This window comes from Lepisosteus platostomus, chromosome 6 (assembly GCF_059453375.1).
Source record: "Lepisosteus platostomus isolate fLepPlt1 chromosome 6, fLepPlt1.hap1, whole genome shotgun sequence".
Lineage (NCBI taxonomy): Eukaryota > Metazoa > Chordata > Actinopteri > Semionotiformes > Lepisosteidae > Lepisosteus > Lepisosteus platostomus.
In genome coordinates this window covers 64,621,351-64,644,048 of record NC_142616.1, presented here as the reverse complement: position 1 = coordinate 64,644,048, position 22,698 = coordinate 64,621,351, and the positions used below count along the sequence as shown (strand labels likewise).

The window sequence follows — 22,698 nt, the reverse complement described above, 5'->3', positions numbered from 1 at the left end:
GCTTGACTTGAGACCTCTCAGAAGGAATATGCTGTTTATGTAGTTAGAAAATGGATTTAGGTAATTTACTTTTCCACTGTAATTTCACTTATATAAGGAGAGGGCTGGGAAAGTGTATTTAAAAAAAATATATATATAACTAAGTGTTTAATAAGGTTTGTGCTTGATCTTAAAGCACTTTAATTGCTACACATACAATTTAAATGTGTTTTCTTGTCTCTGCTTTCTAAGGATTTGATTTTGCTTTTTGTTACTTGTAGAATTTTTCTGCAGACTTTTTTTTTTTGCAGATTGACTAGGAAAACAAGGATGAAAACTTTTTCAATAGACACAAAGCCGATCTCGAACTGTAATTATTTCCATGAAGTAGGAAGGTCTGCAGATTTTTAACAGCAAAAGCATATATTCAGTACCATAGGCAAGGTGGAGATGGCCAAAGATTTTTTGCTGTGTCATTGTAGGATAGTTATCCTTATTCTCCTAATTAGGCTAGTCCCATGTGTGCCCTTAAAATTTGCTTTAGAAAGCTTGAAACGATGATTGAGTGCCCTTGTTTTTAATTTTCTATTTTATGTCTTTAGATACTTGATAGTCTGTTTACAAAACAGCATTTAACTAATAGACTCTTATTTTTATTACAGGTTGAAACGGGTTTCTTTCATGAAAGCGATGCTAAGATTGTTGGAAAGTCGATAAGGGACAGAGTGTCGCTGATCAAGTGGAAAAGGGAAAGGACTATCCCAGTGACGGAGAGTGAGGAGCAGAGCGACCGCGAGTGTGCAGAGAGCCAGAGGAGTCAGCTAGTGCAATCGCAGATCCCGGCCAGAGGGTTACCGTGTGCTGGCCAGCCCGTCCTCTTGGAACCAGAGGAACCCGAGTCCGACCAACACGCACGCCATTGCAACTTGCCTGCCAGCGCCACATCTGTAACATGTAAGAAAGTGCCGCTGAATAGCAATACGTCTGATGTCACAAAGGCATAAAAATAACTGCTCCAGGAGGGCCTAAGCGTCTTTAATTGGCCTCCATTAGGACACCACGTCTTCATCTTCAAATATGCCGGTTGCTTTCACCCTCTAAATATGGAACAAAGAAAAAAAAAAAGCATGTGGATGAAAGTGTCACCAGCCCCCTCTGCTACCAATGAAGGGATCGTGTTAGTAATGGATCATTTTTATGTGATGGTTAATGTCATTGGAATTGCTAAGCAAGGCAGGGTTTATAATGGTTCAGTCTTGGCTATAAATACTTTTAATAATGCTTGTTCTTGTAGTGAAAGTATACTATCTGGTTACTTTGAAATCTTTAGAAAAATATAAACATAAACGTTATTTCTTTATTTCTAAACATTTTTATTACATCTTTTACATAGATATTAGCTGTGCACATTTTATGTGCCTGCAAAATTTTAACTTGGAATAAATCCTTTGACACCAAACCCCTTTATCTGCCTTTTTAAAGTGTGCTGATCCTTTGAAGCCCAGTGAAAATAGCTATAGGTAATTATCATATGAGTCATAATTCTGTGACTTCATAGTCCTTTTCAAAGGTTGCTGAAGGATTTGATTCCTCAGGTTGAGCTTGCATCAGCACTGTATTTTTACCTCGCGGCCCACAAGCTGCACATAATGTATTCACGCAAGGCTTTATCACATCAGCCTAACATATCTCTGCCAGACGCTGTTTGCATGCTAATGCGTTTAAAAGCTGTGTGAGTCTCTAGTGGCTTGGCTTCCATGCAGTCTTTAGAGTAATACATTTCCCCGTTTGTCAAATGAGGCAAGTGTGAGGGGCTGTGGGAAGCACTGTTCCAGGTTCATGATTAAAGAAGCAGCACAAGGTTCCTTATGTGATGGGAGTATCAAGTTCAGTGCTTTGACAGAGACTTGGAAACATTCTCAGACTGAAAGATGTAATAACTTGACAATCCTGTTTGTGGATAGAGTTACATACTCCCTGAAATTGATGTAATATTGTATTCTGTTTAGTTTGCATTTTTTAATTATTCTATGATTTTTTTCAGGTATGACTGTATAGATCATGCTTGTCTGTAATGATTATGTACTTGTATTTGTACACGTTAAAAGGATTGAAACGTTTGAACTGGCCTTAAACAAATCTCAGGTTAATCCATGAAAAATCTTTCTAGGTATAATGCAGTTAACATGAAGAATATACTGTTATGCCTATTCTTTAATGTTCTTTTTTTTCTTCCTAACATTCACCTCCTGTGCTCCCAGCTGATGGCACCTTTGACAGTGGCCTGGGCTCCACAGTGTATTCTGACTCTCACAGCAGTCAGCAGAGCGTGATCTACCAGACTCTTCTTGACCCCATCTCCTCAGCTGGCCAGCAGGTCTGTAGCCCCCCGATTAATGATGTGTCGGCCCCTCCCCCTAGCCTGCACCAACACCAACACCAGCCGCAGCTGGGGCCCTGTCCCCAGCCTTCAGCAGTGAGTAAAGAACGGCACTTGAAGCAGTGCTTAAGACTGTCACAACACATTACACAGCCTAATGTCACACCCTGGCCACTTTCAGATCTTCCAGAAACCAAACAATAACATCTCCTGCTGCATACAGTAGTGTATGTGATGTGCTGTGACAAACATGGCCTTGTTAAAAAATGATTCTGAAAACAAAAAGTGTTATCTTCAACATGTTACTTTACACATCGGTCATTACAATTTGAGCTCTTTGGTGAGATTTATCATGGTTGCGCCAGGTTGTTTTTAAAAAAAAATTTGGTACTTTGTTTTAGTTAATTTCACTGCAAGCATTAATATTTATTTTTAAATGTAAAGGGTAAAGATGTTTGTCCTAACAGTAACTAAATTTGTTTTTCTTGTTCAATGCTGCTTGATACAGAAAAATTCTAGTGCCCCCACCATAATCACGGAGCCTGTTATGTCAGATGTTTCCTCCGATTGTTCTGACGACCAAGCGTCCTGTTCACATTGCCCAAACAGGCTAGGACTGAACCCGACACTTAGACGTGGAAGCACCTCTTTAATCGAAGCTCCCAAGAGCAGCTGCCTGCACCCCTTTTTAAGAGCGTCCGATGTGAAGTCTGAGCCTTGTGGTTGTCGGAAAGGGTTGCAGGTGCGGTCCACTCGGAAGGCATCTCAGAAGTGTGCATGTGAACTCTCGAACAAAAATCCTGCAGATGTGGCTGCTCCAAAAGATCACCTTTCTCTTTTCAGTCCGATTTTTGTGCAGCACCTTGCCTCAAAGTATGTGGATTTTCGCCGGCACAGTGATTCTGCTGTGGCATCTTCATCAGCAGCCTCCGTGCTTGCAGATTCCTTCGCAGCTTGTTCTACCCCAGCTGGGGGAAGTGGTTCCCGAAATAGAACTACTGGGGAAACAGTGGAGCAAAGGCGTTCAGAATTAGATCACTTCCAGTGTCCCATTCAGTTAAGGTCTAAACCTCCTTATTGTCAAGCCTGCTTGGCACACCTCCTGAAGTCTAGAACGGATTTCAAACATCCTGTACACACTCTGCTTCCACCTTGCTTCTGCAGTAAAATGACGGCGTGCTCAGGCACACAGCCCTGTCTGTCAGCCAGCAGCAGGAGCAACCCAGATGTTTCAGACCTTTCTTTGTTGCACGAATCTTTACATCACATAATTAACCGAAAGACTAGCTCCGCTTTTCTGAAAGCCCCCAAGCTTCCTGAATGGGGATCATATCGGCCTTCTGGTAGCCATGGAGAGGCTGTTGTGCATGCAGCTACAAAGCCGCAAGATAAAGGCATCTGTGGGAAAACCAGACTAAGTGAAAAGGCCAAACCAATGCCTCCAGCTGCCCAGAACAGCAGGGGCACCCAAGCCATTGAAAACAGACTCAGTATTATGGTAGGTCAGATAAAGAAGCTTGGTATGTGCTTAGCTCTCACCTGTTGTCCCAGTGGGCGAAGTGCCTGTAGAGTACTTACATATGGGCTAATTGCATTGAACTCCTTTTGCTCCTCCCCTGCTTTTGCCAAATGGCAACACAGTTTTTCATGAAAATGCCTTCCTTGTGTACAGTGACCCTTAAAAGAGATCCTTGTTTTTACGGACTGGAACTTCTCTTATATTTTTCCTGTTTCTTATTCCTTTAAATCTTGCAAACCTGCCCTTAACGTGTCTTGAGTGTCTCCTTGTCTTTCACAGTAATGGGAATGGCCTTTTTCCCCTAAACCCTTCCTTACACTGATCCTGACTTAAAAGAGGCAATTCAATATTACCAGCTGCCCCTCGAGACCCTTGGTGCATTACAGTATAATATTGAGTAATATATTTTTTCATAACACTTTCTACTGTTAAAAAATTAGAATTTTTTTGTATTGATTCTGTATTATTCCTGGTACCTGTTAATATTTAGATTAAACACACATTTAAATATTTTAGATACCAAATGACAGGTATATTTTATGTGCATTTACTTATTTCCTGAAATGTTTTATAAGGCATTTAAAAAAAAGTTAAGTTTCATTTCTCAAAATCCCTCACAAATCTTGTCAATTGACAGGGTTTTTTTTTTTTTTGCCTTTCTGTTAAGTTTAAGATTGAAAGCAATGTGCGAACTTGATCATCAGGTAATTCCAAGCAGATGTCTCTGGTACAGTTTTGTTTGTTCACCTGTAGTCTGAACTCCTCTAAAATCAGGAAGAAGCAGAATGAACATTCTTGTTCCACTATTATCTTTCAGCCTGGTCTATCTGTGGCTCAGAGCACAGCTGCTGTCCTCCCACAACAGGGTCACCAATCATACCAGCAGCCAACACAGACATTCGCAGTTGTCCAGTCAGCTGCAGGGCCCACTGTCCCACAGAGCCAAGCAGCCTCCACTCCTCAAGTCCAGCAGGTGAGGCAGTGCATAGCTTGCACTCAAACACAGATGGCAAACCTATCGATTACACAAATCTTCCCATTTGACAAACACATGATCCCACTTCCCATAATCTATCGACTTGTGTAATGAAAGAATTACAGTGTGTCCTCGTGCTATGTTGTCTGAGGGCATGGCATTAATCTTTGTGTCAGATGTTCACCGTATTGTTCAACTGTGAGTGGTATGGAAGTAGTCTCTGTGCACATTTGTGCTGACTTTTTGCTTTTTTTATTTTTAGTCTTCTTACCCTCTGTTTTCATTTCTCTTAGTTCCAAAGCTATTTCTACACCGCAACATTCCAGTCTCAGGTAGATTTTTGTTCCTCTGATTCAATTTAACCGTGTTGTTAAATAACTGGTTCTTTCAGTTACTAATATTTTGGTATTTGGTCATTTCAGACTGTTTCCTTAAAGCAACGCTTGTTATGAATTGGGTGAAGGGAGAATAACAGTGCGATCTGTGAAGAATCTGTAGAAAAAGAGTCTTGCATTAACTTGGCTTTTTGCCATTATAAATACACATTTATAATGTTCAAAAAAAATTCTTAAAGCATTTTGTTAGGAAGGATTTGGGGATATGAAATTAGCATTGCACATGACTCTAAAACCAGAGTGAGTATGTGGTACTTACTGTACATGTCCCCAGCATCCCCACCCAGCTTAATCATTTGACCTGTTACAAGCTCTGCTGATGAGGTGCGTCCCTCGCAGATGTCTTTGTAAGATTAAAGACGGGGAACATTGAGAGCCCTGGAAATGCTGATCCAAACGTGTTCTGCCATTTGTGGAAGATCAATCACAAGTCCGCTTGTGACTGTAATCTAAGCTCAGTTTCAACCACATTTACATTTTTGTTTTCCCCCCCGGGTGATTTTTTGGTGGCATCATAAGAGCGATTTCCATTAAAAAAAACGAACTTGAGAGGACATGTCAAGTGCAGGATATGATGCATAAAAGACTTCTGGTGGGAGGAAAACTCAGATGTATAAGCCAGCCTTTTAATTAGACACCCACGTGTGACCAGTGTCTTTCTTCTCCCCAGCCATTCACGCCGGCACAGGGTCCCGACATGCAGCCTGTGTGTCCCAGCCAGCCGGTCTTACAGCATGTCCACCAGTTCCAAGCACAGCAGTCCCAGGATCAGAGTCAACCGACCCACTCGCCGCCCCCACTCAAACCTCTACAGATCTCCACAGCACCGCTTCCCCAGTATGTTCATATCCCTCCCACGCAGGTAACTCTTCTCCCATCCTCTCACGCTCCGTGGTCCTCAGTTAAGTACTTTCTCGTAGCGGGGCTATACACTGAGTTTTTTTAGTCCTCGGGATTAGAGAACCTTAATGCTTTTAAGAGGCTCTGTCTTTGCTTTCTGAGCAAAATAATGAAAGTCGTGTTTATGGTTTTACAGCAGCTTTATTCTGGATGTGGGAGCTCATTTATTTAAGAATGCATTAGGCATTTAAGAAAATCTCCCTTTTAACTTGTGTGGAACCAGGCTTTGAAATGGATATTTACAACATTTTCTGCTTTCAAAAGTTTTGTGCCCTTCTTGTCTACATATTTCATCATCTCTTTACTCTTTTTTTTTTTTTGCCTTTTCCAGTTCCCTCAGCAGTTTCCTGTTATTCCAACAGCAACTCCTCTTGCTGGATGTGAATCTTTCCCTCCTCCTTCTCTTCCTTCTCACTCTGGCTTCCCCAGCACCAGCGCCCCCCCTGTGCCCACCTCTTACTTCTCTCCAGGACAAACAATAGCAGCCCCTTCAGCGAACGCCACTGTCTCCCTTCCTGCCACTCAGATAGCTCCCACCATGCAGCCTGGGATCCCAGCTCAGGCCCCCGGATCTGTCGCCTTGCAATGCCAAAGAGGGCCAGCTCCCATGCACTTGCTTGCCATGGCTGTCTCTGGCATTTCAGTTTTGCAAGCTCAGCAGCCGATAGCCCAGATCGCCCAGCAGCAGGTTTATCCTCCTGCTCTGCAGCAGATTGTTAACCCAGAAGTCCCTCCTGTGCAGGCTACTCATATAGCACAGAGTGTTTCTCAGCAGCTTCCTTTGAGCCAGCAGGTGCTTCAGCCCAGCTTAAACCCACTGCCTGAGCCTGCTCTACTTGTTTCTGAGCCTTCTGGCCAGGTAAATATAGAAGGGGTTGCTATGCAAATATTTTAAATATTTGAAGAATGGCAAATGAAGTCCATAATTTCATTTTCAAGACTCAACATGTTTTCTGATTTTCTGTATATACCATGTGCATGACACGGTCAGTGAAGAATAAATGTCTTTATTACCATTTTGAACAGACACAAAAAGAGAGCCAGCAGTGGATATTGGTAATTTAAGGACAAATCTTTAAAATCAATGTTGTCTATATTGTAAGCTGTTTCATGCATGGGGCATTTCTTCATTAAATTTAAGACTTGGAGTAATAACTATGTTCACTGAGGGAGTTTCCCAGCAGTGAAGTGCAGAACTTGTCATTTTGGTCTTTATCATTTTTAAAATCACATATTATACCCCATATTGCCTGTTTAGTCAAAGAAAGCATTTTCATATTTAACTTGCTTTTATAAAATTAATATGCCTTAAATTAATATATTGTTTTCCACAAATGCTATTTTTCTCAATCCCCCAATTACAACAACCTTTCACACTTGTGTGACGATTTATCAGAATATGTGTTAAGTTTTTTTTTTTCCTTCTCCATTTCAGATAAATATTGGACAAATCCCATCAAACTATCCCTTAGATTCCAGCTTACAGGTTGAAGCCCAAGTTCCAGCACCAGTCCAGTCTGCCCAGGCCCCTGTCCTGTCTCCACCTATGAAGATCTTGCTAGAAATGGGACCTACAACAGCTGGCCTAGAGCAAGCACTGCATCCCATTAGCACTCAGGCAGCAGATGCCTCTACAGTGTCCCAGCAAAGCAGAGACCGTGGACCTGTAGCAGATGTTTGTAAAGAGGTACAGGTGTTATCTGGTGTTTTATGGCCATGATTCTGCCATGCATTGCCTTTTTTAATTTATTTTTTCCCCAATCCTCTGCTTAGATGCTTTTCTTTTTAATTAAACACCTGAAAGTAAAATGTGTAACCTTAAACCATTTAGCAGATGATCAATACTGTGGGGGTTCGTAAAATAAAGTGAGTTTGCTACATTGCATTTTTTTCTCACCTTATCTAGTTTGGCAGGAATCTAAACCGTCTTTTTAGATGTATGGCCTAATTAAAAGGGATTTAGCAAACATATACAAAAGATACTGCTAACACATGAGTATGATTACCATAAGTTTGTGTTCACAAAGTTGAGTGTCTCTTATGTTGAAGTGTGCAGTGGAAATCATTACCCTATCATTAGCACAGCTACATGCGCCTGACTAATGAGCGCATGTAACTCGAGCGTAAGTCGTATGAGAGCATGTTCCATGCCACAAGGTGCACTTGAGGAAAATGGCTCCTAACTGTAAAGATGCTGTATGTTGACTCCACCTATTGTAAATTAGGCAGCAGAGATTGAAAACATTCAGAGACGTGTAAGATAGACAGATGTTCTTTGGAGAATATATAATATTCTAGAAAGTTTTTAAAAATATTATGTTGTTGGTATCACTGCCACCCAGACCTTTTTCTTTCTCTCTTTGGTAATGGTTCCCTTCCCTTGTGATAAGGAAACGGTACCATGTTCAGAGAAACCATTTGTGTTTCAGGGCAGTGTTGTATGTGAACTATCTCGGCATGCTGCTTTTTATTTTTCAGCATTTTAATATAGAAGTCTTTTATTGTGCGGTTTAGTACAATATGATGGTTGACGTATAGAGAAAGTTCTGTAAGTGGTGAATAATATAGAAAAAGACTATCCCGAGTCTTTAACTATTTACTATTTGTAATTTGTTTTATCTAAAGCTTGTCTACAAGCCATTTCTGTCATTTTTGGTCAATGCCCATTTTTTGTTTTGCAATATTTTCAGGAATCTACACCAGACAAACAGGTGCCTCTGCAGAGTTATTGCTATGATAGGTAGGTGCTGACAGGAGCTTTTAGTTTTCTACTTCTGATACTGTGATCAAGCTTTTACTTGCCTCTTAATTTTTTTTTTACTTGCAAAATATTGAATTCAAACTTCCTTTTTGAAGGAGTAGAGTTAACATATAACCTTTTTGCCATCAGTAACCAAAGTACATGTATTGTACTGACTCTGAAAGGTCAGCCATGGAGTATTTCAGAGATTGCGGATAACTGTTGGATTCAGCTCGAGTGAAATTTTCCAACTATCATTTTAAGAAGAAAAGGTTGTAAATATGCTTGTTGGCCCTTGTTCTGAGTAGTGTGAATTCGGACGCCACTTCGGGCAAAGAGATGAGCGATGGCTGTGAAGGAGCCCAGAGCAGCGGGAAGCAGGAAGGCAAGTCGAGGAAGCATCACAGGAGGTCGACACGAACACGCTCACGGCAGGAGAAGATGAGCAAGCCCAAACTGACCATTCTGAACGTGAGTGTTGCTTGTTCATTTCTGTTCCTGGGCCGTCTAGCTTTTGCTCCAGTTGAGTTTTACGTCACATGCTGACTTATATCTGCTCTCTATTGTGAGGCATTTTTTCCAATGAAAATGTGCTTTAGCCTCTTGCCAAGTTGGATGACAGTCGTAATTATTGTGAACCCTGTACTGATCAGCAAGAGTCGGGACTGCTCTTATTCAGGTGTGCGAGCTGAAGTATGACGTATTGGACTGAAACAGAAGGGAAAACAATGACTCCATGGGGGTGTCTAATACCTTGTCATTTCCACCTGTGTCTGTTCATCATCAAGTAATAAGCTATAAGTAAGGGCGCCAATCTTAGGTTAGCATTTTCATGAGAGACTGTACTGTATAAGTTTCCATGGCTGAAGTTACTGTAAATGCACTTCAAGTTGGATATTTTTCCATTATTTCCAAAACCATAGCAGTAGAGTGGCAGAAGATTCAAACAATCTTTAGGTCTGTCAGCATTTTAACGAAAAGAAGGAAAATGACCCATTCCACTTGAAGCAGTGATGCATAAATTTAGTAGATAAAAACAGAACAGTAATCTTAACTATGCATTGGGAATGAACAAGTGACTTTTGGGTGAATGTAGTCCATATCTTCAGGTAACAATAATAAACTCTTCTAAAGGCAGCTAGATTTCAGAAAAGCAGAATAATGTCAGGAACCTTAATCTTTCAGTATGTGACAGCTTTTTTAAAGAAATTATTTTTTGGAAGGTTTTTAGTCACATTTTGAGAGAACACAAAATGTGTATATCCAAAGAAAAGTAACTTTGAAGTAAATTCCAGCTCTTTAAAAAAAATAGCCTTATGTTAAAATGTATTCATTGACCTTTCCATTTCCCCTTCCTTTTTATTATTAATGAAACCAGTTATATTCATCTTCCAACAGGTCTGTAATACAGGAGATAAGATGGTTGAATGCCAGCTGGAGACGCACAATCACAAAATGGTGACGTTCAAGTTTGATTTAGATGGGGATGCTCCTGAGGAAATTGCAACCTACATGGTAGGTTTTACAGGTGCCAGAAAGCAGATTGATTTCTAATGTTCTCAGTTTTTTTTAAAAAAAATCATTCTAATGGTAATTTCCTTATTATTTTGAAATTGAGATTCTATTGTGTATAGGGTTTTCAATCTGTTACCAGATAGATAGGTTGTGATGTGGATGGATTTTAAAATTGGCATAAGGACCTCGCCTGAAACTGTGTATTTTGAAATCCAATTAAACTTTTTTTTAACCATGGTACAGTTGGAAAAAAATCTTAGGGCTTGCAGCCTTCTCCTGAGATGTTCCCATCTGGTGTTTTTACACATTGAAGTATGTGCTTTGCCTTTTCTCTTTTTAAAGGTGGAAAATGATTTCATCTTGCATGCGGAGAAGGAGATCTTCATTGAGCAGCTGAAAGATATCATTGATAAAGCAGAGGATATGCTGAGCGAAGATACAGAAGGAGAGCGAAGCTCTGACCAGGGAACAAGCCCCCAGCAGGGCCATGTATCAGGACTAGAGCTGGGAGAGGTGGGAAAAGAGTTCAATGTGTAGCCTTAAGGTCCAAAAACATGATGCATCTCCCTTGGTTGCTTTGATGACCCTTGTATGTATTTGTGGCAGAGATATCACTATATACTGCAGAGTTTTCAATGCAGCAATGGGGAGACTATGCTCAAAATGGAGTCCTTTCCTCCAAAGAACATTTTTATATGATCAGTCAAGAGGACCCCTTCTTTTCTTGGTTAACTTGGATGCTCTTTATTTCAGTTATGCTCAGTGCTTTGACAGTTTAATCTAAAGATCTTTTCTGTAATGTACTTTTCTCTGCTTGAGTTTTTTTTAATTACTGAAATGACAACCAATTTCTGTCATTTGATTAGAAATCTTATCTTTACAAACTAGGATCATTAGTGACGCATTTCTGGTTTTTTTAGAATGCAACAGCACAGCAGCCTCGTACCAACCAGCCAGTTTATCAGCAGAATGGTAACTACTGTATATTTACTTGCTCTTGGTTGCCTTTTTGTTGTGTGATGGTGCATACAACCCTTAATTCTAAAAGAAATTAGGAAAAGGCCACTGCAGTGAGATGTTAAGATCAAATTGATGAGTAATACGGCTTACTTGTTTTTCTGGACTGCCTGATCTTTTTCTAATCATGTTTATTCTTTATCATTTGATGCATCTTCATTGACTTTTCTCATCTTTAACAGTACTTCATACTGGCAAGAGGTGGTTTATTATTTGCCCAGTTGCTGAAACTCCCACAACTGAGGAAAAGGAGAAGTCGTCAGCAGTACTGACATCAGCAGCACAGCCTGCTGCTTCTCAAGGTAAAATTGCTGCCAGAGAATAAAGCCTACAAAAAGTGCTAGCTTTATTAAGAAGAGAAAACCCATTAGAACAGATTCTAGCCTTCAGCTTTTTAATGATAAATATGTTAAAGGGCTTTCATATTTGTTGAAGGTCATATGTATATGGGAAGAAAACATAGTTGTAAAGTTGTTTTGTAAGGCTTAATTTGGCCTGTAGGTCAGAGGAATTATGTGAGGGTGTGCATCTGTGTGGACAAATAGGACAGCGAAGAGGGCAGTTATGTAACGGCACCATCAGGCGAGTACTGTGCTTCTATGAAGGACGTGCATTGTGTGTTATTATAGATCACTCCTGCTTCTTTTGCACTTGCAGAAAGATGAGTTGGAATGTGATGCTCTCAGATATGCGGGATGTTCAGCAGAGTTTGCCAACAATTTTTTTTTTTCCTGCTTCTAGAGCCAGAAGCCCAGATCAATACCACAGCAGTGCCACTGTCCACAGTGGCAGCTCAGGGTTCCACTGAGGTCTGGGATGGTCACAACAGCACACCCCCACCTTTCACTACAGGCGCTGCAGATCGAGCAGTTCTTCCCTTGTCTGCTTCAGTAGTATCCAAAGGTACCCAAATTAATGACCTAAAGAGCGATGCAAGGGAGCTTGAAATTCAGCAGACGCAGCTGACTACTGCTGAGGGACTTCCACGTGAAATTCGGAGCTCCCTTTCAAATGATGAACCTTTCAGTGGTCAGCCCAGCACCATGTCACCCATTCATACAGTCCAGCAAGTGACTGAAATTGCATGTGCTGCCTCCGTTGTTGCAGATATCCCCTGTTGTCCCATCGTGCCACCTCTCTCTTTAGATATGACAGCTGTTCAAGCGGTGCCATCTCCGCCCCTGTCGGCAAGGGACACCAGCCATATTTCAGACCTTCCAACCAGCCAGGCTGAAAAACCCCAGCAGCCTGTGGTACTGCAGCAGCCTTTTGCAACCTCCATGCAGTCCTCAATGGCAAAATCGCCCTCTCAACCCCAGAGCCCAGCTCAAGCTCCCCAACATTATTTGCAGCAGCAAATCTCAACACCTGGCCCGTCATCCACCCAGCAAGCTTACCTGGTGGAATCCGATGGTGAAGGCCCTCGTCGAGTTGAATTTGTTGACAACACGATCAAGTCGCTAGATGAAAAGCTGCGCAATTTATTGTATCAAGAGTATGTCCCTATGTACCCGGCCAGTGGGACATCTGAAACTCCTGGATCTTGCACTGAGTATATTCACTCTCCGCCCATTATTGAAAACGCAGTGGTTGGAACTGAAACTTGCACGTCCAGCCTCATGGGGAATGGGGTCCCACCCAGTGAGCCTGTAAGCTGTGCTGTTCCCAGCCGAGTGTCTGCATGGTCTGGATTTGAGGATCAGACTGTAAGTCTCTCTTTTTAAATTGTGTTATAGCAGTAACAGGGCAGAATAGAAAATTGTGATGTGATATATTGCTTGTCAGGTGTGTCTCTCAAGTGCTGCCCATCTTCTTTTGATAGTTTTTCCATATCCATGTTTTGAAAGTCAGGTGCTGCGCTGGTTGTAAAATTAGGCATGTAAAAGTGCTTTTCACATTTAAACTGGTTTTGGTTTATTTGGTCTCCTCAGATCAATGTGTTGGCTGCAAAAATGTAAAACACCTTGCCATGACTTTATTAATATCACTTAATTTCATAAGTGAGCCTGGTCCTTGTGCTTTAGTGGTGGATGAAGTGAGTCCCTTCAACTTTGGTATCAAATAGTGCTATACAAATGCAAGCAGTCAGAATTATTTGATCATCTGACATGCACTTAGACAGTGAAACCCATCCAGGATTGGAATGTTCATCAGGTTAACTAAGGATCTACAATACTAACATTTGATCAGCCCATTCAATACTTTTTGCTTCAAGGTGTTTGTGCTCTGTCAGTGCTTTTAAAAGTAATGTATTTCACACCAACAGTTCTATTTTTGGCTGTATCGCAGATGTCCAGACAAAATCAAGCTTAGGTCATCTACCAAAACTGATCTCACCCTTGAACTAATGATGGAAACTTATTGATTGCACTAATTGCATTTAATTGTGCATCCAGCCAGTGAGTTGGAGGCAAGGTCTTTTATATCTCAATGTCATATTCCAATGTATTACTGTCCCAGGCACAAATTACTCAAACATGCATATGGAGAATGTATTTATTACAGCATGACTACTCTTTGGTTCCTAAATAAAAATGGTAAAAACCAAAAAGTAAATGTTAATTATTTACAGTACAGTGCAAATATACTTTGACTTTTCTTTCAGTTTTGTTATAAGTGAACACTGAAACTGCATTTAAATTTCCTTATCTGTACTGAGCTGTCTTATGTGACAGTTTTGACTGTAAAAAAGTAGTTTTGAAATATGACATATCTTATAATATGTTTCCCTCTCAAATTCTCAGGTATTAGAAAAAAATGAAATGAAATCTCCAGTAGAGAGCGAAGGTAGGTTGACCTTAGGAATTGCAAAATGTACAGTTAAACCCAATGTATTGTTTAAAAAACAAATGTGGTACATTTAAATTAATTGTAATATTGACCTGAAAACTCCCTTCAGATTTCAGCTCAGCTGTTTAAAGAAATAAGTCTCAATCACCTATTCAGGTGGCTTGAATTTTCATACGGTATATTTTTCTCTATTAAATAAATTTAATTTAGCACACTCTGATTTTATCTTCCATAACTCTAAGTAATAAACATGTGAACTACTTTGCAATTTTATTGGTGTTTTCATTTGCAGTGTATTAGACTAAAAAACCATGGCAGTCACAGATGGCACTGATGGAGCCTAATTGCCTCTCATGGGTCTCTGTGACATTATACAGCATTATCAGCAATGTATGGGTGTTCAGCATTGTCAATGGGCCATTTTAGATGTGCTCAAATGGATACATTGATTCCTAAGGACATGAAGGAAAACTGCAGTCAGGTTGTACATAACCAGATATTCACCTTAATTTGAGACCTTAAATTGACCTCACTACATAAGGTCTCCACTTGTGTGCTAGCATTCAGATATTGGTCTTGCTGAGTGCAGAGTTGGTCAAGTTATTCACGCAAAGGAAGAACTGTTCAGTATGAAAAGCAAATTGCACCAATGCAAATTGGAATTGGTTGGTGCTCATGCAGCACACAGTAAGTAGAGAAGTATAGAAATTAAATTACTACCCTACATTTTTTACAGGGATTCATCCATTAGTTAAAATTTCCCTTTTCTACACGTCACAGTTGATACAGAGGAACATACTGTAAGTTTTTTGTAACTTTGTACTTCTGTTTTTTAGAAAGTGGAATTAAGAAACAGACTGACTCTGCAGCTAACATACAATCTATTTCTGGAAACAGCCGATTCCAGGTAACAAGTTTATATGGAAATGCCTCTAGCGTTCTTCTGACAAATGCTAGAAAATTCCTGTGCTGAATGTTTTTGGTTGTACATGATTCCACTAGTACTGCACTGCAAGAGGGAAACTCATTTTCATGTATACAGTTTGAACTGCAATCTTTTTGGTATTTACCCTTTATTTGAGATATGAAAACACACAGAGCTAAAAACCTAGCATCTTTAACTAAAATAGGAAGGGAAGGTTTCCATGGGGCTTATATTGTCATACCCTGCCCCCTTTCCCCCTGAAGCACGGTGGCTGAAATTCTTTCGGTCAAATGTGGAATCCACTCAAAAGAGGTTTGTAATTAAAAGCTATAAGCCAGCATCACGTGGCACTGCATACCCACAGCCATCCTCGACATGTTAAACAAGGAAAAGCTGTTAGCCTGTGAGGCCCTGGATAAAATGAATAAGCACATTAACAAATCAGATATAAACACACCTCTGTTAAGGACAGCCTTAACAACCTTAATTCAACTTTGATAGTGTAATCTGAACTGCAGTAAAGCATTTTATGTCGATTTTCATTTCTAGCCATACTGACATCTGGGGCTTAACTTTTTTTGGTTTTGTTTTAAAACTATCCTGCTGCAGTTTGTGTAACTGTGCTTATGAACCCTTGTCCTGTAGGACCCCTCTGTCTTCTGGTTTTTGTCCCTGACATATTCTTGATTGCGGGCTAATAGATAACCAGAACCAGTGCGAGGAGTGTTTTTTTTTTTAGAATTTGCTTTAAACTCTCATAAAGTTGATTTTCAAGTCAGCCCTTACTGGTTTCTGAGCTGCAGAGCTCCCCTCATGCAGGTATGTTGTTGCCTGAAATGTAACCAAGCAAGTCTCTGCAGAGAAAACCCCATTATGGTAATGTTTGAAAACATGTCCATGTCTCCATTCATCATAAACTGATCACCTATTAATAGCAGTTTCATCAGAAATAAGGGTAAATAAGTTGAGGAGAAACTGCATAATTCTGTATATAGAGGTTGTTTGAAACATTATGCTTTTAGGGTATTTTTGTGCAGAATCTGGTAAACAAAGCGTAAACTAACTAGCTGATCTAGTAACAGTTGGTTAAAACTGATGAAAACCTGCACGCAAATGGGTTCTCTAGGACCAAGGGTAGAAACCACTTGTGTGTATTTAGTGTCTGCCAATGTTAGTCATACCAGTGGTGTTCCTAAAGCTGTTTTTTTTATTTTAAAGTATTTCTTTCTCTCTTAGATTATCCCTACTCCTCCAGACATTGTGAAAAAACTGGAACGAAACCGAAAGAGCAGAAGCACTTGTGTGTCCCCGATACCTCCAAGTGCCAAGGGTGCTGACAATTCCCAGGCGGCTGTGCTGGCAAATGGGGAGACTTATTCGCTTCTTGAAAAGGAAGATCTCGCAGAGCTGCGGTGCAGAGACAACCACATCAAGTCCGATGAGGTCTCCCCCGTGACGACCATTGGCAGGTTCTCTGTGGTTAGCACCAAGGATGAGGTCACTTTGAAGATGCGCAGCAATAGGTATTCAGCACCACCAGACTTTTACCAGGATGTGCCTCCTTCAAGCCCCAAGCTGAAGAAGTCCGTCCCACGAGCTCAGACCGCAGTCCCTGTTGATGTGACCATCCACAACCACCTTTCTTCAGACTCTGGAGAGGAGAGTACTCCATCTAAGATACCCACCACTCAGCCTGCAAGTCTAGGTGACAACTCTGGTGGTGACTTAATGAAGAAAGCTGTGGCTTTCCTGAGAAGAACTGGGAAAAGCAGTAGTATCCAGAGTTCTGACTCTCCAAGTAGACAGGGTACAAACGTCCCGACAATAAACATCTCATCCTTCCACTCCCACTCCTCCTACATTAGCAGTGATAATGACTCCGAATTTGAAGATGCTGATATAAAAAAGGAGCTGCAGAAGCTGAGAGACAAGTATGTTTAAGAGCAGCTATTTGTGGCTTATTTTTCAGTTGTAAATTGTTTTTTGCTTGGTGCACACGCATTTTTTTATATAATTTGAAGTAAAGGGTAAACAAGTTAGGGATACATCCAACTGAGATTTTCATCAGTTTGTTTATTTGTTGTGATTAGAAAAGCCTATTTTTACCATAAAAGGGGGATCCTGTATTTAAAATGCTTTAAAACACTTTTTACCAATTTTCACCAAGGAGCGTATTCAGATGGAATAATGTGATGCATTTTAAGTATATTTTGTGTGTCTCTCTAGGCACATGAAGGAGATCTCGGAACTGCAAGCTCTTCAGAGGGGGGAGATTGAGCTCCTTTATAAAAAGCTTGGAAAACCTTTGCCCCCAGCTGTGGGTTTCCTCCATGCTGCGCCACCTACTGGCCGAAGACGCAAAGCCAGCAAGAGCAAGCTGAAGGCTGGGAAACTGCTTAACCCACTGGTTCAACAGCTGAAAAGTGCTACGAATAACACGAGTGAGTATGAAACCAAAACATGTCGGATTTCTAGAACGATTGCGTTAAACATTCAGATTCATGTTACTTTCAATGAAAATAACAATCATTTGAATTATTGATTGATTATTGATTATTGAATAATTAAGTTTTTCTAAACCTTCCATTGAAAGCTTTTTTTGAACTAAATTAATGTGCATATGCAACTTCAATCTCAATATCAATGATTGCGGTCTTGTTTCTGTTACGGTGGAGAAGAATGCAAACCTTACACTATACAGTATGTATGCAGATATACGTATATGCAGTACTTTCAAGGATCAAAAGCACTCATCTTTCTTTTCTGAAGGTGAGCCTGCTATGAATCCGCCTGCCTCTTCGGCTAAAGAGTCCAGTCTGGCACACAGCACTGCCTTTTCCACGGCAAGCACTCTGCCTCCCTCAGCATCTGTTATTCCCGCAGCAGAACCTGTTCAGACACAGCAGCCCTGCTCAGTCAAGGGGTCGCTGTCCTCCGACAACATCTACTGTGGCTTCCTCAGTGAAGGGACAGGGCCGCACAGTGGCCTTGGTCAAGGTGATTGTCTCCCTGCACTTTAGAACAGAGCAGAATGGAATACAGTGAGCTGTTTTGTAATCCCTGTCCTGAAATCTGTGGTCCAATTACCTTTGGCTTTACAGATGTGTCACATGACACAAGAATCAAATAGATTTGACATTGAATATTTTTACTGTTGTCGCTGTAATCCTATTTTCAGTGGTGACATTACATTATATTACAGAATGAAAGGAACAAATGTTAAAAGTTCCTTCTTTTCTTTGTGGGCATTCAAGAGTAAATTCATAGGTAGGTTGCCCACAATGAAATACTGGGCCTGACATATTTTTGTTCAGTGTTTTTTTTAAAAGATGTGCAGTTGAGTTTATTCTAAATTAGTCTTTTTATAATTCATCCTCAAAGGTAACGTAAAAAAACTTCAGTTCTGTAGTGTATCCCTTTAGAGGGATAGATTCTGAGAAAAATGCATGCAGGATTTTAGATGAGTAAATGGAACAGCACATTGCAAGAAATGCTGCTCTAAAAGACAGTTGATCAGTTGTGTTTTGAAGCACTCCTGTGTTGTACGTTTTTGGCAGTTTGACATTGTTTATGTGAAAATACATAATGGTAATGAAACATGAAATTCTGTGAAATGTGCATTTAGAAAACATACCTTGAACAAATCAAATTGCAGCTTTTAAAGTGTAATATATATATATACACAGCACATTAGTTATGGGTATTTATAATGTGGCAAAAAATGTTAATGAAGAGCCTGTGTTCTGCAGAGTCAGGGGAAAATTGTATTTTATTGGTTTTTGGGTTTTGATGCTATCCGTCAGTATTAAAAGTAGAAAGGGATGTTACCCCAGTATCATACATGTTGCTCACTCATTCTAACATGTACAGTGTGCCCTTATGCATCCTTAATGCACCTTCCTGCATGCAATCAGCTACCTGACTGACATTTTCTTGGCTGTGTTAATAAAATTCTGTGGGTTATTAAAAGCCTAATAATGGTTTAGGGACTCTGATGAGAGCTGTTTTGTACTTCACAAGTGTTTTTGTTTTTTCTTCCCTCTATATTCATTTGCAGGCTGGACGGTTTACCACCAAACGTCTGAGAGAGTGACCTATAAATCTAGTAGCAAACCTCGTACCAGATTCCTCAGTGGACCTGTGTCTTTGTCCATCTGTTTGTATTTGTTCTTTTGTACTTTACCTCATTCCATTCCTTTTTCCTCTTCAGTTTTTTCCAGTTTTATATTTGGGCAGGCTGCCTGATTATTATTTTTTCCCCACAGCCAGCTTTTTGTTTTAACCTTCTCATTTTCTTATTTTGAAGCTCACTTATTCTTTCATTTGCCATACAAATGCTTTCGTGCACTGCTTTTGGCTCGCAACTGGATACCAAAAGCATATGTGGAAGAGCTCATCTTCTCTAAACAGGCGTTTGACATGGAATTTGATCCTGAGTGTACCAAAGCCTTTGTATTTTGTGTACTTTATGTTCGAGTAATACTTTGAGTTGCAATGTGGCAAATGTGCAGATCTGCAGCCCTTGTGTCAAAAAAGGGAAGAATCCAGGCCTTCCATTGAAGAATGGTCTCTTTCACACATGTTTGGACAATGAAGACATGCATGTAACAAGCTGATACAATACTAGGAGGTCACTGGGAATAACATCTCTATAAAAGGGCTGTATTTAAAATATTATTCTATTTAATTCTACTGTTTAATTTGTTGCCTTACTTGCATGATGAAAATGCTGATACAGAAGTGCTCCAGCTAGTATTTTTTTATTTCTTTATTATTTATGGCTTAATGGAGCATTTCCATAGAGTTTGTTTTACTTTTTAATCTTTTTTATGTGAGCTTTAAGGGATCCTGCCCCCTTCTTATGCCAAGGTGACCATTCTTTCTTTTAATATACAAATTCTGTGAAAAGTGATCTGGCTGGAGCACTAGTCAGTTTTTTTTGTTATCCAAAATGGCATCCTCAATAAACACATAGAACTTCATTGTTAGTATAATTAAGTAGATATGAGCACACTAGTATAGATCATGCTCTTGAAGGTCAATTGTATTGAAAATTGAGAATTGCATTTTGTTTTGGAAATTCTTAGGAATACTGTTCCTCTTTTGCTATACCTGACTATCTGTCAGTTTGCCTTTGTGTGCTTTGACTAAGCTCGCAGACCATTAATGATTTACAGGCAAACCCATTGTGAACATGTAAAGATATATTGGTCCGATAAGGTACCATAGTGGAGGTTTGTTCCCTTTGAGCTGCAGTTTTTTTTTGCTTGAATATTGATGATCATGATTTATTGAATTGAAGTTAGAATTTCATTATTTTACAAATCAGTCTGAATAATGCATTTGCTGCTTAATTAAAAACAAAGACCGATTATGGCACAATTCTTTTGGAAGCTTTTGTTATTCTGTGGTCAGTGGAAAAATGCTATTTGTGTCATCTGACAGTCTCCTTATTTTCTGGAATACTATATAAAGAGACACATTAATCCAAACACTAAAAATATATAGTTTTGTCAATGTTACAATTGTGTATAACACTGAAATTGTCAAATATTAGAAGTTATTGTTGAAATTGAAAGCATTACAGTAGTCTTGAAAGGGGTTTTCAGAAGGGGAGGAAGAAATTGCCAGTTTCCCTAGCTATTAAAGATACAGTACTTTCTACCCCATAGTTAACTGTTGTAGTTAGTTTCTTTCCTTTTTTGCATTTTAGAAATCTGTGGCTGTTTTTAGTGCACTTTTTTTCTTATGTAGACATTTAACACATTTTTAAATTAAATTGTTGTATTCTTTTATATTCTGTAATTTAACTGAAGTTTTTTTTTGAAAATGAGATTTTCATCCTTTTTTTTTTTGCCTGTGGACTTTCGGAGCAATATATCTTTATGGAGCTACAGCTTCGGAATGTGGATTTTCATGGTTTCAAAATTCCTACCACATATGAAGGGCACAGACCTCTCCTTTTGTTCTAGGATGTCTGTCAGAATTTTATTTTTGGAATGAATGCACAAGTAGCAGGTCCAGCTTTTGCCATCTAAATCACTGACTAAAACACCCTTTTCCCCCCTTTTCCTCTTTACACTTAATAATGGCTTTGTATTGCTTTGAAACAGCTTGTCCTCCAGATCTGTTGTGTTCAGTCTGTTAAGGCCTAACTGTCTTTGTCTTGTATTGTTTTACCTTGTAGGGTCTACCCTGAAACGACTATGTCTAGGCAAAGAGCGCAGTAGTAGTAACTATCCCATTTTCTTTCTTGGTCTTTTTCCACGTGGCATGAGCACACATTTTGCTTTGCACCAGAATCATGGCAGTTATTGAAGCAGTTCCTGTGAAATGTACTTGACCACAGGCTGCGTTTCATACGTGTCATAAGTGGGGGGTACTTTTTCGGTTTTGGTTTTAGTGCATGACCCGTTGACTGCTTTACAAGTAAACGTCCTGGAGTAGCGATGTTTGACTTTTTATTTTGTATCAGCATTAATTAGTTTGACATTTTATTGGTGTTAATCATTTCAATGAACCGGGGCTGGAATGGAAGACCACTTCGCTGCTGGTTTCTTTGTAGGAAAGTCTGAAACCAAAATGTTTTCCAAATGTGTTAAGTGAAGTGTTGGAGGTTCAAAAGAGTGTTTTAATTAATGAATAAATGAACTAGATATAATGCCTAAAATTTCTGTTGAATAATACTGGCGTTTTCTGTTGCCTTTATCATGTATAGCACTAGCATTACCTCTTTGATTGTTTTCTCAGCCTGTGTCATATAGTGTTGGCAGATCCACCAATTGATATACAGTATACGTATATTCTAAGGAGAATCTCTACCCCCACAGAGTCTTATTCTAGTCCAAATGTGGTTTAGCTTGACAGATTATTGCATTTAGCCCTTATTTACAATTTAAAAGAGCCTTGCCTACCAACTAGTGTTTTTCTTAGCATTGGGAGTTTAAAATCTCCAGAGGACCACGTCATGGTTTCAGGTTTTGTAAAGTTATTGAAGTTGAATTGCTCCTAGTAACGTTTCTGCGCCCTTGGTTCGGTTTTGGTTAACCTCCCTGTTAAGTGCGCTTTCAGACTTAGCTGTAGTTCTGTTGATCCAAGGGGTTAAACCAAGCAGCGAAGTGGTTCAGGGAGGTATAAGCGAAGTGCAGAATTCTAAGAGGCGCCTGTCTTCCAGGGTCGTCTAACGGCGGCAGCGCAGCTGCGGGGGCGCAGAATCCACAGCCGCAGGCCGTGCCAACAGCCCCTCCGCAGCAGCTCGCCGGCCTGGCGCAGGCTCAGGCCAACAACAGCAACAACAAGAAGGGCACTTTCACAGACGACCTGCACAAGCTTGTGGATGACTGGACCAAGGAGACCATCGCGGCTGCCCACGCAAAGCCCTCCCTCAACCAGATCAAGCAGAAGAGACAGTGGCACGACATGGATCCGAAACCCAAGCCAGCTATACTGAATGAGGTGAAGGGAGAAGAGAGGGCATTGTTAGCCGAGGTTTAGCAATAAACCTATGTAACATTAAAATTGACCAGCACCCCCTACTTAATGTAATTTCTGTATGAGTACGT

At 40.1% G+C, this 22,698-nt stretch overlaps 1 protein-coding gene across 13 annotated transcripts in view; it reads left to right on the top strand.

Annotated features, from left to right (window-relative positions):
- LOC148662130 (serine/threonine-protein kinase WNK2-like) overlaps nt 1–22,698 on the top strand; it is a 48,718-nt gene that overhangs the window by 23,099 nt on the left and 2,921 nt on the right. The window contains exons 7-29 of one of the 13 annotated variants that reach the window (XM_088636916.1): nt 642–933; nt 2,241–2,356; nt 2,868–3,101; nt 4,696–4,851; nt 5,148–5,186; nt 5,920–6,111; nt 6,481–7,008; nt 7,585–7,836; nt 8,840–8,889; nt 9,198–9,360; nt 10,288–10,404; nt 10,747–10,917; nt 11,325–11,376; nt 11,604–11,723; nt 12,163–13,127; nt 14,166–14,208; nt 15,048–15,118; nt 16,373–17,067; nt 17,363–17,577; nt 18,023–18,133; nt 19,194–19,292; nt 21,324–21,368; nt 22,311–22,591. In XM_088636916.1, the coding sequence (XP_088493042.1) occupies nt 642–933; nt 2,241–2,356; nt 2,868–3,101; nt 4,696–4,851; nt 5,148–5,186; nt 5,920–6,111; nt 6,481–7,008; nt 7,585–7,836; nt 8,840–8,889; nt 9,198–9,360; nt 10,288–10,404; nt 10,747–10,917; nt 11,325–11,376; nt 11,604–11,723; nt 12,163–13,127; nt 14,166–14,208; nt 15,048–15,118; nt 16,373–17,067; nt 17,363–17,577; nt 18,023–18,133; nt 19,194–19,292; nt 21,324–21,368; nt 22,311–22,591 (5,007 nt within the window). Of the gene's footprint in view, nt 1–641; nt 934–2,240; nt 2,456–2,867; nt 3,102–4,695; nt 4,852–5,147; nt 5,187–5,919; nt 6,112–6,480; nt 7,009–7,584; nt 7,837–8,839; nt 8,890–9,197; nt 9,361–10,287; nt 10,405–10,746; nt 10,918–11,324; nt 11,377–11,603; nt 11,724–12,162; nt 13,128–14,165; nt 14,209–15,047; nt 15,119–16,372; nt 17,068–17,362; nt 17,578–17,905; nt 18,134–19,193; nt 19,293–21,323; nt 21,369–22,310; nt 22,592–22,698 lie in introns of all 13 variants that reach the window. The other 12 variants (XM_088636915.1, XM_088636913.1, XM_088636919.1 and 9 more) reach the window with 12 other exon arrangements.